Consider the following 16,531-nt stretch of genomic DNA (forward strand, 5'->3'; position numbering starts at 1 on the left):
TAGAAAAAAAATATATAAACATTATAAAAACCATAAATTGCATCTTTTCCGTATGAATTGGAGTTTAATGAGTCATTAGGTTCACTCTCTTTTTCTCTTTTATTATGTATTTATTTCTTCCTTCAAGAGAGATTATCTAATCAACATCTGCACATATGGAATGGAATGTCACTATAAATTATGGACAATTTTTAATTTTTTAATAATTCTTTATGATTTCTATAATTTTTAAAATATTTTATTTGTGAATGTTTGTGGATAAATCTCACTAGTTAAAATGGTAGGTTAGGCTAAATTGGGTTCAATTGTTACATTTTAGTTATATGAATTTCGATTTAAATTACAATTTGATACATAAATTTTAATTTGTTATAATTGAATACATAAAATTTTGATTATAATATTTTTTAAATAATTTAATATTTTAATTATATTTCTTCTTTTTTAACACAATGCGACCGGCTCTTTAAGCCCACCGGCATGCGAATTTACCTTAACAACACCCGAACGAGTAAAAAGGAAGTTACATTTGCTCATCGTCTAAATAGAAGAAAGAAAATGCCCGTGTTGACGCCATCAGATTCAGATCTGAGGCTCCAAATCCATCCTTTAATCGCCAGTCTCGAAGACAAAAAACACAATTTCCGGTCAGAAGCAACTCAAGATGAAAAGCCGAAGCAGCTATGTCCCACCGCCTTACATACCCTTGGGGCAGTCGGACGAAGACCTTCCTCGTCCTACTGGGGAGGGGGATGGTGAACCAAGGCCGTCGCCGTCGCCGCCGCAGTCTCAGTCTGTTCAGTGGTCTTCTGGAATCTGTGCTTGCTGCGATGACATGCAGAGCTGTATGCTACTTTGACTTTTGGTTTGTCAGGTGCCTCTATGAGTTTTATTTGATTGGAGAAATTCGGGAAATTTTATCCAACAGAGTTTTAGGCTTCTATTGTCACAGTTAATGAAATAAAATAAAAAAGTCTTAGGTGATTGTGCAAAGAATATATGGTCATTTGCTCAACTGAGTTTGAGACTGTCACTCACTGTGATTTGGTGAATAATAATACTTGTATCCCATTGCAATGCACAGGTTGTATAGGTCTCTTTTTCCCCTGCTATTTGTTTGGAAAGAATGCAGAATTTTTGGGTTCTGGTACTCTAGTCGGATCCTGCATCACCCATTTCATTCTTTGGGCCCTTGTCAACACTCTCTGCTGCGTCTTAACTCAAGGCTTCTATTTGTCTTTACCTGGATTTGGATGCTTTATCTCCTGTTATGCTTGTGGCTATCGGAGGGCACTTCGCTCCAGATACAATTTGCAGGTATTTGCATATCTAATTCTGTTTTCATCCTTAATTTTGTTTAAACTTTAAGGCTTTGCTTTATATGAAGGATGGAAAGGAGTGAGGAGGGAACATTAGTTAATCAAATAGTTAAGATTCATATCTACTTTCCTACTTTGTAGGTTAACCATTAGATTAACAAAATTTTCATTCTCATTCCTTTTCATCCTCCATACCAAGTAGAGCCTAAGAAGTTGAAAACGGCGCATACTGCTTAGCTTATTGCAACCGTGCTGCCACTCTGCCCACATATTTTCTCTAAATGATTGGTTTTACTTTTGTTAAATATTACTAGCTAGAGAATACAGATGGACTATATTTGGAGTTATTTACTTTTATTGATCATATTTGAAAGTTAGGTTCATTTCCTGAGTTTATTTGCCTCCCCATTGTACGGGAAAGAAAGTGACAGTGTCAGAAGCTAATATGTAAACCTGTGTAATTTCAAATTTTAACCAAGATTAATTTATGGATAGTAAGCAATACATATGCATGCATAAGATTTTATCTAAATGATTTTAATATAGCATATTTCCCAATAGTAGTATCATGTTATTCTCCATGAAGTTATTGCTAGTCCCAAACTCCCACTTAGGTCTCCCTTTCATGAGCAAATCAAGATTTTTAATTTATTGGAGGATATTCGTATCATATTTGTGAGCATGGTTTGTGAATAGTTCTCTTTCAATAAGGGTTTAAAGGACTGATTCTTAACCAGGGAGTTTTATAACAATTTGATCCTTTACTAGGAAACTTCAGGCTTTAACCATGTGATGTAAGTTAGGTGTGGATAATTTGTGTTTTTGGGCATCTTTGGTGTATTTAATTAGGAGAAAATGTATTTTTAAGTTGGTGCTATGGTTCAAACATGGAGTCCTTTTTTGTCTTTTCCAACTGTGATTAGATACAAAGTGTCTGAAACCTAGATAGCTGGTGCTGAAGTTCTTTTCAGTAGCAAACAGAAAATATCTTTTTGGATTCATTGATAGTTATCCTTGGGCCAATTTCCAAGTAATCTTAACTTAATCCTTCAATTAGCTTCTTTGCTCAATGCATTAACTGCTTTAATGTTTTAGTATCTGACTGTTGACTATTCTTCACAAGGAGGATTATCTTTGAAGCACATTGATCGTATTCCATTATCAATTTCTTATTAACATGCCATGGGACAGTGGGAACTGTTTTTGCAAAACTGAACTGCCATTCACCCTTCCATTGGTTTTTTGGGTACCATTAATCAATTGGTTGAGTCACTTTTTTTTTTCGAATCACTTTTACTCTTGAGATCTAATTTCTATTTTCCATGGAAAGAAATACTTAACAATATTAGACCCAAAGGAAAGGCCTTTTGGTTTTGAAGGCCAAAGAATGGAAAGATTCCCTCTTTCCTGTTATTATTTCCATTAAAATTGAGCTCCACCAATTGAATTGATAGGATTACTTCACAAAGCATTAAAATCCTAATAAGAAAGTGACTATGCCATGAAGTGGAGTTCCAGGAGGTAACCTTCCATGAGGTGGCCTCAACTCTAGGTAATTATCATGTGACTTCATTAGAACACCCTTTTTCTGAATTATCAGGGATTATGGATATACACAATAGGACAAGAAGCATTCTCAAACAGTTCATCAGCAGGGGAAAAATAACAAGTTCCCCTCAGTACTTGCACAAAGTACGCGTATATTTTACGTGAAGTCTACTTATTTGGAAACCTCTCTTTGTAACTCATGTCACAATGTGTATAGATGGTACAGTTACTAGGGATTGTTGAGACTAGATTATAGGGAAATACTTTTGGGTTCTTTTTATTAGATTTAAAGTGCTTGTATCTCATACCTTTTATTAACATGGTCTGGATGCAAAATGGTAAATGAACTCAGAAGTACTGCTAAGTACAAGGTTTCAAAGATGGGAAATGGTTATATTTTAGCACATAAGTTGAGTGATTTTTGTATTCACCTCATTTACTTTTGGTGAGATATCTAAGAATTTAATCCTGCCATCATACTCAAAATTAATGGATCTTACGTTATCAACAATGTAAAGGTTTGACCTTTAAACAATCTTAAATATTTTTCATACACAGGCAAATTGTTTCAACTATTATTAACAGGATTTTGTGAAATAATCTAATAGTAACTTTCTTCTTTTTTTCCGTTCGGCAGTATCTGTTAGAATGAATTACATTGGGTGACACCAACTTTCTTTTTATATGTTAAGCAGCTTAATAAGATTTCTATCCATCCGCTTACACTTTCATTGGATGCATCGTTTGCTAACTATTAATAGTATTTGTTAATGCTTGATGCAGGAAGCACCTTGTGGGGACTTTGCTACTCACTTTTTCTGCCATCTTTGTGCCATTTGTCAAGAGTACAGGGAGATTCGTGAAAGGGCAGAGGACCCTAAACCCCCTGATCTTAATCTGGCTGTCGTAACTGCACCAGACGTCCAGACAATGGAATCATCAGGTCTCTAGTAATGAGGTGCTATTACTTGGAATTTTGTTTCTGTAGTGGGTTGTACTTGTTTCATATGTTTTATCAAATCTTCTCCCAGCACCAGGATATCTATTAACTTTTTTGTTCTAAGACTACTACCATGAAGGAAGGTCTCTAATATGATATTAGATTGTATTAGTATGACCACACCACTTGTTTGGTTTTCTTGTTTTTGGGCTGCATTTATGTAAAAATGTCTCCAAGTGCTGCTAGAAAAGGCTCTAATTGTAGCATATTAATTATGAAAGATTAAGTCTGCTTGGATGAACCAAATCACCATTTGATTCCGGGAGCAATCTGATGTAATATATCCACTTAGGCATCTTAACTTGGCAGGTGTTATGATTGTCAGCAGGTGATTGACGGGAAAGTTTAGATTAATTGTCTTTCCTTTATCCCGATTCTTCGAACAATTTATTGTAACCGATGGTTTATCTCGTAAAAAGATTCAGATTTCTAAGAATAATACTTCTTTTATTAAGATGTAATACAACTTCTTTTCTAAGAACAATATTCTCAAAATACTTATAATTTTGGTGATAGATATATTGTTATAAACATCACAAATAGTCTGGTTTTAATGGAAACTTCAAAAAAATTTGTTGTTCTTATTTCTGTTGTTTCAAATCGATTTTTCCAACAAAATGAGATCTTGTATGACGATGGATTGAGACCACACATTACAAATGTATGTAACTTTTAATTGGTTTAATATTTTTAATTGGTTTAAAAAGGGAAAATAAATACGAGAAAACTCGTCTCTACCAACTTGTGCTGCCGACCAGCCTTTTCCATGGAGGCTCTCTTTCTTTCTCATTTTTCATGTTTTTTTCTTAAGATTTCTCTAAAACTCAACACCCAAACCTTGAATTTTTGTCAAAATCACTTGGAAACTTATTTCCACCTTCAATTTTCCCCATTTGCAGCAAGGGCCTAGTTGAGTCTTGAGAGAGAAAGTTGAAGCTAGAGAGATAAAGTTTCATTAAGGTAAGAAATTGTGTTTTTCATCTTCCCTAGTTTGATATTTGGTATTAATTACTTTGGGAAAGCTTTGAAAGATTATGTATTAACATTCTTGTCGTATTTTTGTTCATGAAAATGAGGAAATATTGAGAAATGAAATCTCAAGCTTGGACACAAATGAATTCAAGTACTTGAAAGCTTGATTTTGAGTATTTATGCATCCAATAAGTAAGTACCCTTAGATACTCATATTTTATTATGATAACATGTTTAGGGAATTTAAGAATATGTATTATAAATATGGAAATAAGCATGTGGATGAATGTTTGTAAGCTTTCACTATTTAAAGTTTTGTAATTGAGTAACTTGAGAACTTGAGTTTTAATAAACCTTGCTTATAAAATGTTTTATGAACTAATATTGTATAGGGAAAATTTGGTTGTCATGGGAGGACTAATAAACATGAATTGGGTATGTACGAATATGTAAGAAATGTGTATGCCTAAAAGCTCGCAACTAAAAAAACCCTTAAGCAAACAAAACGCCCTTTTATCGTTTCGCTGGTGCGGTCGACCTTATACCAGTTGTTGCCCAACTTTCTTTTTTTGTCCTCCTTTTGTTTTTAAAGTTTTTTTCTTTTACTTTTCTCGTTTGTCTTTCTCTTTCCACCGACAAAATAATATCTTGCCTTTCGCCTTCTCGTTCATCGTCCTTTTACTAGCGATTTGAGAATTTTTTGTTGGCCAACTTGCAGGGGTCCTCCTCCTGTTAGCAGCTCCTGGCTTGGCCTGTGTTTTCTCTTCGATTGCCCCCATCTCAGTTTCTTGGTGTCGCCTTCACCATGGATCCTCGATGAATGAAATTGTTGGAGCCTAAAACTCGTCGCACCAAATCTCTTGAATGGTAATTTAGTAAGGCATGTACCTAGGCTTTCATAAGAGTTAAGAATATTTTTTAAACTATCATGATTGTAACACTCCTTGCTCGACTCGATCGCCAAATCCAAGCTACAGGATGTCACAACCATTGTTGGAGCAACGATAATCAATTGCAACATTTCTATTCATTCAACACAATATATCCACAACCGTGATCATTACATCATTATCTTATAATATATTATCTTATATAGGGTTTATAAGAGCTAAGAAAGCTCTTTTTATAACCCTGAGACTATTGGAGGACTAAACTACAAAGTTTCCAAAATGTTTCGAGCTGGAGTTTTGACTTTAGGGGTACAATGTTACAACTTCCAGAACATTTGGTTGACATCGCAACTTGAGGACTAAAATGTAAAGTTTCCAAACTTTATCAAGTTAGCATTGCGACCTCAAACAGGGGACGTCACAATGTTGAAAGATGGTGTCGCCACATTCATGAGGTGGTATTGTGACTTTGTAGGCAGAATACAACAATTTCAATCCCTTTTGGTTTCAATATATCATTTCACATAATATGCCAAATTTTGTGACCTATAATGACAAACATCACAATAAAATTTCATTCCAATTTCGTCAAATATCATATCATGCCAAATTATACCAAATTAAACTTATCACACTTTTGAAATCAAATGCTCAAATGGTACAAAACTCATGATCAAAGTCTAGACATATCCAAGCCATTTACCAACCTTAACATACCAAGTTACCACATTTCCAAGTTCAAACACATAAGGTCTATGTAACCCTTGAATTCAAGAATCCAAATGGGATTAGCATTATCAAATTAGACAAAACTAAGCCATATGTCAAGCTTAACATGCAAACATAACCTTAACCATAAACACAATATTGACATTCACATTGAAGATGATAATTTATATAACAAAATGACCCTATATACATGTCACAATATTAGGAACCAAAATGAACATTTCTACCGTCTTGATAATAGTGTGTTATCTGCACTGATCCGTCTTGGTAAGTTCCGCAAGTTGGAGATCTATATGTAGAGAGAATAACAATAGGTGAACATTCAAGTGGAAATTACAACACTTACCTTGTTCATAGGTGAGCATTTAACTAACAAATGTTTTGGCATACATTTAGCTAGAACATGGCACTTAATGTCACAACAAAGTGAGCATAAGAAACATAAGCATTCATGTGCATCAAACATTATAACATAGCTCAAAGCATCACAAATTTGTACCAAGCCACATCTACTCATCTCAAAGCCATATTCTATCATCAATTCATAAGTTTATACCATTTCATGTGAATCATGTATCATATTAGTTTATCAAATTCGATTCATTTTATTTTTCAATTTTAAGATTCAATTTCAATGTTTCGTCCAATGAACTCTAGTAAAACGGACTTGAACATATGGATAAACTACACCACACTAAGGCCTTGAAGTGCAAAGCTTGTATGCATCAAATGTTTAAACATATTCAAATACATCCCTCCACCATACCAAAGTCTTCGTGGAGACAATGAATACTCGATGATTCGCAACAAATGCTAGATCCCGAAATAACCTATCATAATATTCATATCATCAACTATCCCGTACACAATCGCGTAATTGATCCTATTGGCGTGTCAATTGTATCCTAGCCTTTTACTAAGTTCACATGGGCATCAATCATTCATATTTGCATATTCATACCCTATACTGTCACATATCAATTTTTGAGTTCTGTCGATTGAATCTGAACATGAATTATACATACATTTAATGATCTTTGACATTCCCCTAGTTACACTAACATATATAATGTCAATCATTTATCTTATTTTGTTTCAATTCAATCACATTTACTAGCAATGTAAGCCAATTTCCACCAAAACCTTAACTATGCTCAAACATAGATGTAATGAAAATAAATACAAGCATACCTATTTAACAAGTAAGGGTAGAAGTTCCACAAGAACTTACCTTTCAAAACACAAAATGAGTATGTAACACCTAGTTACCCAAATTGACTCGAGGGTTTGGAAAACTAGGATTCAGTTTAACGGAATAAGAAATTGTCGGTCTCTGGTAGAAGATTAGAAAATTTAGAGACTGAAATGTGAATAATTGGATTTTAATTCTGGTTCGGTTGGAATGGAACTGACAAGATCCAAAGTGGGAGACAAAATGATTAAGAATGAATGGTGGGAAGGGCCCGTGAAGACCATGCCTAAGGAGTATATATATAGGCGAGAGTGAAGACAAAATTCTCTCAATTCTGTTTAGTAGTCTTCACCTCCCCCTAACATCATCTCCTTCAATCATTCTAAAGAGAAAGGGAATGCGAATGAAGAAATCTCTGCATGTCGTAACAAAAGGGTAAATCTAAACCTAATGGTGGAGAAATTGAGGAACTGGTTAGTTTCCTTATATTCCTCTATGTTTAGGAACTGAGGAAAAAAGTAGAACAAGGCTTTCAAAGATTCTGTATAATTTAAGATTCTGTGTTTCTAAAAATTTACCACCATTGGTTTAACCATAACATGGTTGTCATGCTTAGCCACTAGAACAAAGGAAGTTCTAGCGTTTGGATTAGCTAAGCTGTTAATGATGGAAAAACAATGAGAGTCTGCACTTCGTCCTCTTATATGAGGTTATGAGTAATTGCCATGTTATTGTTGATCATAATATTAGGTAATTGATGAATGATTATCTGGCGTAGTGCATTACTTACTGATGTTCTGCATGATATGTATGATTAATGCATGCATATTATGTTAGGGGTGACTAACCATGGGTTAGGTAGAGTTAGGAACGAGAAAAATAGATGGTTTTGTTAGATACTGTCATAGGGTTTTGCTGAGTGCAAAACGTGATGTGCGAAACTTCGAACCTTGCAGAGGGGACACTACGGTGTTCGAGCATCAAGGTTAAGAACAGTGGAACGAAAGAATGGAATGAATGAAATGAGAGTGAAGATCATGGCAAGGTCATGGAACCGATCGGAGGCTATATGCCTAAATTGAGTAAGACCATAGCTAAAAGATGTTATGGCATCATGACAAAAATGAGTAAGACCATGGCTGAAAGACGCCATGGCATCATGGTAAACGAGATTAAGACCATAACTAAAAGACGTTATGGCTTTTTGGTAGTCCATCGGGACTATAAACACGGGGAACACCTAAGGTGTAAGTGTTGGAGAAAACGAGTTTGGAAAACGCGGCAAAAAATAAATTTAGGGAAAATAAAGTTTTAATTTTTTTCCAAAACAAGATCTTGGTTGTGATATCTAAAGTAATAAACACTTAATCAAAATTGTACCTTTTCGATTTGTCTAGGATGCGCGTTTCGTCCGAGCACTCTTCTCCGCTATCCTCAAGCTCACATCTATTGAGTGTGGGCTCGCTTCGAATCAGAAAATTTTTCACAAAAATTATCAATGGGGTAATTTCATAATTTCTCTAAACTTTTTGGTCAATTTATGAATAAAAAAATATCAGAGAATTTTCTCTATACAATTTTCTCTTGAATTCAAGTGTATGTAAAATAATGACCCAATAGTCTCTTTATATAGGGAGAGTTTAGAGAGTTCAACTATGATTAAACTTAATCACTTTAATATTAAATTTAAATTAATATTTAAATTTAATATTAAATCTTATTAAAATAATAGAATATTTATTTATAAGAAAAATATTAAATTAAATTTAATATTAAAATAATCACTTTAATATTAAATTAATAAAATACTATTAAGATAGGTATTAAGTTAAATTTAATATTAAACTATTAAAATAATATTATTTTTGGAATAGTTAATTTGAAATCAAATTCTCTGGTAGAGTCCTAGTAAGAGTGTAACTCTTCCACTGCTCAACCACCGAAGACCAACCACGGTCGGCCACTGGAATGCCGTTGTTGGAGCCGTCGACACCGCTGTGTTCAGTGATGCAGGTGCAAAGCCTTTACGATACCTCGAGCCAGTTCGGTTATTGCCGGTAGGGGTGTGCATTTGGTTAACCGACGACCCGAATTAGTTAAAACCGAATTAACCAACCTCCAAAATTTTTTAACCGTTAACCGAACCGAATTTTTAAAAAAAAAATATTAACCGAACCGAATTTTTTTCGGTTAACCGAATTAACCGAAAATCATATGATTTTTTTTTGGTTAAAAATTAACCGATTTAACCTATTTAACTGATTAACCGATTTAACCGACTTAACCGATCTAACCTATTTAACCGATTAACCGATTTAACCGACTTAACCGATTTAAATCACTATATAATTAACAAAATTGACAATGTCAGCACAGAAATGAAGGGAGAAGGATAGAAGATAAAGTTTAAAACAAATCATAGCCAAGCATCAAAGGGATATACATAACAAAGCATATCATGATTAACAAAAGGACAATCTAATATTTATTCTTTTTCTTGGGGTTGGGTGAGCAAGAAACAAATGAAACAGGAACATTAATACTTCAACGTATTTAGTAATACTTGACACAAATTAATGAAAGTGAGAAAAAAAAAAGATTTATGAGAAATTTTCATGATAAACAAGGTGGTGTGTTGTTGTAAGCCAAAACATATACAAACATGAATACACACACACTATACTTACTGGGGTAGACCCTTCCAAGGAAACTCGTGCTCTGGAGAAGGACAGGTTTCCAGCCAAGAATGAACCACCTCTTTGAAAGACCTTCTGAGGATTTTTTCCTTCAGCAGACCATCTATGAACCGAAGAATCTGTCGTTGCAACCCATATACTATCATCATGCAATGCCAGCTGCAAAATCGGATGCTCCTTTGTGCAAAGCAAAAGACTCTCTAGTTGTCAAGTCTGTCAAATATAACTGATGTATGTACAAAGCACAAGTTCAGAATTAAAGCTAAATATTTACAAGTAACAGACAAGGATGTCAGAAAGTGTAAAGATTATGCTAAGAATATTTAAAATTATGGCCTTTATTCATTACCAGACCAATTCAGAAACTTAAGCTAGAACAGGCATTTTAAAGTCTTAACATTAAGTTTCATTGAGTTAAAGTTGCAACGTTTTATTTCATTTTCTGTTCACTTCATTTTAAAATGTCAAACATATTTGAGTGGTTTCAAAAAAAATTTAGAGGAAATTGAAGAATTTGATGCAGTGAATCCATATTTGGTTTTCTTATGCTATTAAGTTTCTATTCATTGTATAAGAGTTGTAACCGCATTAAGTCAGTTTTGGAAGTTTCCTACTCTGGATCCCATGTGTTTGTATGAATAAATAATACTAAATCTCCATTAATGAGCATGGTTTACTAGACAAAAAATTTACAAGAACTTTGGCAACTATAGTGACAAGCTTTTGCCCCAGTGCAATGTTTAAGGAAATGCAACTCTATGAGCAAAGCACCTAGATCACTTATTCTCCTTTCTTGCTCTGCAATTTCTAAGATTGTTTTCAGTCCATAACCTTACTCATAAAAATTAATTTTCAAATTAAACCCTTAGCCCTTAATTTACCATTCAACCTATAATGGTATTAGCACAGCACAGGGTTTTGCCTACATCTAATCTATATCTATAGACCCCTAATTCTTCTCATAATTTCCCATCTTTTAATCTCAAACAAGCCTGAAATACTAATCAGCCAATTGTCCTACATCGGCATAACTATCTTGTCAAATTCTACATCAAAACATTGGCAAAAAATGATAAACTTGTCCATTAAAATGGTTTGGCATGAATATACACTTACAGAAAGATCTCTACCACCACTATAAACATGACTAAAGGTTGGGGTGCTTGCAAGTGCCCAAACAGAATCCGTATGCACAGCATATGAATGCACACAGCGTTGCTGACCAAGTTCCCATAGCCTACAAGTTAAAATTACAACTGCTTGAAAGGCATGGTCTTAAATTATTTATGGTTGAAAACAGCATGAGGTTCAACAGTGAAACAATAAACAAATTGTGTACCTGATCATAGAATCAGACGACCCCGATAAACAATATCTGAAAGATAACAAAATGTCTGTCAAACACTTAACTAATGAAATAAATAAAGCACAGAAGAGAATAAAATCAAATAACATAATTCATTAGCAGTCAATCAAGGGAAGAACCTATAAGATAAAAACAAATACCCTGATACATTAAAAGAAGTATTCATCCCAATTTCACTTGAAAGCAGTTATAAAATGTGCACATGTGCATCTATATAAAGCCATAACAAGGTTTAGTCTCCACTGTTAATTTTCCAAAGCCACTTCAAAGTTCAATCAGTGAGAGAAATGAAAACAAAACCCTAAAATTTAAAAAAAAACAAAGGGAAATTAGAAGAAACCAAACCTGGCCTCTGGGTATTAGTCAATTAGTGTGCTGGAAGAGAAATGGATAGCAAAAATGGTGGATTTTCCCGACTGAAAATCTGAGATTCAGATTGAGAAATGAGAAGTTGAGAACCCGATGGCAGATTTGTGAGTTGTGACTTTGTGCTTGGCTGCTTGCTGTCTGCTAAGTGAGTGCTATTGAGAAAAGGCTTAGTTCTTGGGCTTGGAGCCTGGAGGAGAAAAAATATATTGGGCTGGCCGGCTGGGCTTAATTTAAGGCCTATTACCTTGCAAAATTCGGTTAAATCGAATTTTTTCGGTTAACCGACCGGTTTCAAACCGATTTAACCGTTAACCGAAAATTTAAAAAATTCTTAACCGACCCCCGACCGAAAATATTCGGTTAACCGACCGATTAACCGAATTCGGTCGGTTAACCGAATTTTTTCGGTTTTAACCGAATTTTGCACACCCCTAATTGCCGGTCGGTCTGGTTCAATGACCACCCGATAGGTTTGGTCTAGCCACCGATTGGATTGTCGATCCGATTTCACATACTAGGTCTGGTTTAACCAGTTTTTGAGTATTGGTCTCGGTTTTAGGCTCCGGGACCCAATTTATGATCTCAGGTCCAATTTTCAAGTTCAATTACCCATTGGGCCAATTATCTGACTTGAAATTTAATTTTCAAAAATATCATATTAATTTTAATTAATTTGATTAATTTAATTTTACTTAATCAAAATTAATTTTCCTAAAAATCACTTAGGTTTTCTAAATTAATTTTTCAAAAAATTTCTTTAATCAAATTCTCTAGTTGAACAATTCTCACAACCACTTAATTTAATTCCAGATCGAATAATTTGACTCAATTAAATTATTTCCAAAGTTGTAGAATTTTCTTCTGATTCAAATGCAGTTCGATGAAGCTTTTGTTAAGCTAGCGGATGGACCAATCGAACATATACAATTAGGCTCTAGTAATTGCAATTATGTCTAGAAGCATCGTTCCGATAATTCACAATTACTTAATCATGGAGTCAGTCCACAAGAAGTATCATGATTGAAAACTCTGTATTGAATACTCTTTACGAGAACAATTCATCCAGCTGTTTTGTCCAATGACTTCATTATGTGTGTTACCCTCATATGATATCCTTGATTCATTTGAGTTAAATTCGTTCACTCAATACAATTTTATTTTATCTCATTGTCACCATTGTGTCTTCTTAATGATTAATATGACCACTATCAACAAATAACTATGATAAATGACTCGTTCGAGAACAAGCAACTCGTTGCCATATTCCATATTTATCAATCCACACAATGCCAATATGAGGATATCATTAATTTTTTAATTGAACTATAAATTCCACTATTGCTAGTAAAGCCATGCCATACACAAATCATGTACCCAACATATCAACTATGAGCTCAATTATTTTTAGAGCATAAACCTCCACTTATATCAAAGCATATGAGTTACATATGCATGATTAATGACTAACTCAATATTTAAGTAAATCAGACCACGAACGTCACAAGTGCTTTGATGTAAATGGTCAGTGACTATTTTATCACTTGGATCAAAATTCAGTAACTTAAAAAAAAGTTGGGTATTAAATATCAGACAGCAAGTGCTAAGGTTTAAGATTTAAGCAGGACTTGTTTCTGTATAGGGTTTTAGCATATTTTTGTTTCTCTCATTTTCAATTCGACTATGTCCCTTTTCCGCCTCCTCCTCCTCCGCTCCATCAACCGAGACCCTCCCAAGCCCGCCGCTTCTCTTCTCCTCACCCACTTCTTCCACAATGTAGCGCTTAACCCTGCTTCCGAAAATCCAATCCAAGGTCCTCCCACCCCTCCCCCACCCCAACGCTCTTACGCCTTCACTTCAGCAGAAGAAGCCGCTGCTGAACGCCGCCGGCGCAAGCGCCGTTTGCGAATTGAGCCTCCGATACATGCCCTTCGTGCCTCTGCCCCCTCTGCCCCTCCCACTCGTGACCCTAACGCCCCAAGACTTCCAGACAGCACCTCAGCCCTCGTTGGCCATCGCCTTAACCTTCACAACCGTGTTCAGTCGCTTATTCGCGCCTCCGACCTAGACGCCGCCTCTCTTCTTGCTCGCTCCTCCGTGTTCTCCTCTACTCGTCCCACCGTCTTCACTTGTAACGCTATCATCGCGGCCATGTACCGCAACAAACGCTTCAACGAGGCAATTGCTCTTTTTCATTTTTTCTTTAAGCAATCTGATCTTGTTCCAAATGTTGTTTCTTACAACAATTTGATTAATACCCATTGCGATAGGGGTGAAGTTGATATTGCTATCCAAGTTTACCACGAGATTTTGGAGAAGGCACCTTTTAACCCCTCTCCGGTGACGTATAGGCACTTGACCAAGGGCTTGATCGATGCTGGGAGGATAGGGGAAGCAGTGGATCTGCTGAGGGAGATGTTGAATAAAGGGCACGGTGCCGACTCTTTGGTTTTCAACAACCTTATATCAGGGTTTTTGAATTTGGGGAATTTGGACAAAGCCAATGAGTTGTTTGATGAGTTGAAAGAGCGTTGTTTGGTTTATGACGGGGTTGTCAATGCTACGTTTATGGAATGGTGGTTTAATCAGGGAAAAGATAAGGAGGCCATGGAGTCGTATAAGTCTTTGTTGGATAGGAAATTTAAGATGCCTCCTCCCACTTGTAATACCCTTTTGGAGGTTTTGCTTAAACATGGGAAGACCAAAGAAGCTTGGACCTTGTTCGAAGATATGTTGGATAATCATACCCCTCCTAACACACAGGCGGTGAATTCAGATACTTTCAATATCATGGTGAATGAGTGTTTCAAGTTGGGGAACATTGAGGAGGCCATTAAAACATTTAAGAAGGTAGGAACGAAGCCTGGATCCAAGCCTTTTGCCATGGACGTGGCTGGTTATAATAATATTATTACAAGGTTTTGTGAACATGGGATGCTATCTGAGGCGGAGAAGTTTTTCCAAGAATTGTGTGGTAAGTCTTTGACACCAGATGTTCCAATGTATAGAACCATGATTGACGCATACTTGAAAGCAGGGCGGGTTGATGATGCTCTGCGGTCTTTTACCAAGATGGTCGAGACTGGTTTGAGGGTGGTTGCCAGTTTTGGAACCAGGGTTTTCAGTGAATTTCTAAAGAATGGTAAGAACTTGGAAGTAGCCACACTTTTGGCGAAAATGGGGGAGAAAGAGCCTAAACCAGATGCCTCTATTTATGATGTTGTAGTCAGAGGGCTTTGCAATGCTGATGAGCTAGACAAAAGCCTAGATGTTCTGGACCAGATGATGAAGTATTCCATCGGTGTTACTCCTGCATTGCAGGAGTTCGTGCGTGGAGCTTTTGGGAAAGTTGGGAGGAATGAAGAACTTGATAGAGTTTTAAATGAAAATAGGTGGAGGTTCCCTGGGCGTCAACCTCGACCTTTTGGACAGTCACCACGGTCACCCTCTGGACCTGCTGAGATGGGTGAATGGCAGTCATCAGGTTCTCCACAAATGGCAGGTGGACAGCAATTTTCAGGAGCTTCTCAAATGCCAGGACAGCAGTCATTGTCATGGAGATCAACTTAGATATTGATGCAGGGTGAAAGGTTTCGTTCAGTTTGTCACCCTGGAACTGATCACGTTTGCGCATCTGTTTTTGTGATGGTTTAGCTATTCTTGTATTGGAGGAGATCTCTCAAATATATTTGAAAGTTTGATACAATAGCTTTGTGCCTTGTTTGACTTCTCTATTAACTCTATGCCAAAAATTGTATTAGAACTGCTTATTATTTGTCATTGGGTTGAGTAATAACACTAATCATCAGTCAGGATGCCTGGCAAAGCTATTTAAGGTTTATTTGGTGGAGTTACTTCTTGGGTTTAACGTGATATATATGTATATTCAACTGCATATTTGCTATTGATGCTTGTTGAATTAAACGTTATGTGAAATTTTCCTTATTTTTTGCTACAAATACAATCTCACTTGGTATCTCTGAGAGTGTGTGTGTGTGTGCGAGAGCATACTTTAGATTTGTTTGTGATTAGATGAATTCACATTATCACATTTTCATTGAGAATCTCAATAGAGACAAAGGGAGAGCTCCTAGCTCAAAAGGGTGGTTTTATGATGCATATCAAAAGGAATGTTAGCCTGATCAAAAGAATTATCAGTGTTTTCCAATTGAGGTGGACTTTTTGTCTTGTTAACAAGACTGATTGTATCAATCCTGAACCTTTATGGAGAAATGGATTTGATTCCAGTGGAACTACGCTACGTTTCTTTGTTGCCTTATTATACAAACTAGACTTCACTGGAACTATACTGGAAGAATCCCCAGGTGTTGCTGAAACTTGTCTTTGTCATTTTGCTGCTTTTAATCAAAATTTCTTGCTGCTTCTCATTCACACCTGCTAATCCTAGTTTATTGGTCTCGGTTGCCTTCTCATTTCTTCATTTTGGCAGGGA

At 35.7% G+C, this 16,531-nt stretch overlaps 2 protein-coding genes and 1 long non-coding RNA gene across 6 annotated transcripts; 2 read left to right on the forward strand and 1 right to left on the reverse strand.

The window, feature by feature from the left end:
• Positions 1 to 460: 460 nt before the first annotated feature.
• LOC107931536 (protein PLANT CADMIUM RESISTANCE 10) lies at positions 461 to 4,087 on the forward strand. 2 transcript variants are annotated; one of them, XM_041091609.1, is made up of 3 exons: positions 461 to 874; positions 1,085 to 1,317; positions 3,651 to 4,087. In XM_041091609.1, exons 1-3 carry the CDS (start codon positions 684 to 686, stop codon positions 3,728 to 3,730), a joined length of 504 nt encoding a protein of 167 aa, XP_040947543.1. In that variant the 5' UTR covers positions 461 to 683; the 3' UTR covers positions 3,731 to 4,087. The 2 variants fall into 2 exon arrangements, with proteins under 2 accessions (XP_040947543.1, XP_016718935.2); XM_016863446.2 differs by having other exon boundaries at positions 461 to 845.
• A 2,411-nt stretch (positions 4,088 to 6,498) lies between these two features.
• On the reverse strand, positions 6,499 to 12,252 carry LOC107931539 (uncharacterized). Of its 3 annotated transcripts, XR_005912311.1 has the most exons (6): positions 12,058 to 12,252; positions 11,686 to 11,721; positions 11,463 to 11,583; positions 10,338 to 10,572; positions 9,031 to 9,114; positions 6,499 to 6,747 (listed from the first exon to the last, which is right to left on the reverse strand). It is a non-coding gene; the product is annotated as an uncharacterized lncRNA (long non-coding RNA). The 3 variants fall into 3 exon arrangements; XR_001693264.2 differs by lacking the exon at positions 9,031 to 9,114; XR_001693263.2 differs by lacking the exons at positions 6,499 to 6,747; positions 9,031 to 9,114 and having other exon boundaries at positions 10,070 to 10,572.
• A 1,434-nt stretch (positions 12,253 to 13,686) lies between these two features.
• Positions 13,687 to 15,919, forward strand: LOC107931603 (pentatricopeptide repeat-containing protein At1g10270). The gene has a single exon (XM_016863539.2). It carries the CDS (start codon positions 13,762 to 13,764, stop codon positions 15,646 to 15,648), a length of 1,887 nt encoding a protein of 628 aa, XP_016719028.2. The 5' UTR covers positions 13,687 to 13,761; the 3' UTR covers positions 15,649 to 15,919.
• Positions 15,920 to 16,531: the final 612 nt, after the last annotated feature.

This window comes from Gossypium hirsutum, chromosome D04 (assembly GCF_007990345.1).
Source record: "Gossypium hirsutum isolate 1008001.06 chromosome D04, Gossypium_hirsutum_v2.1, whole genome shotgun sequence".
Taxonomy (NCBI): domain Eukaryota; kingdom Viridiplantae; phylum Streptophyta; class Magnoliopsida; order Malvales; family Malvaceae; genus Gossypium; species Gossypium hirsutum.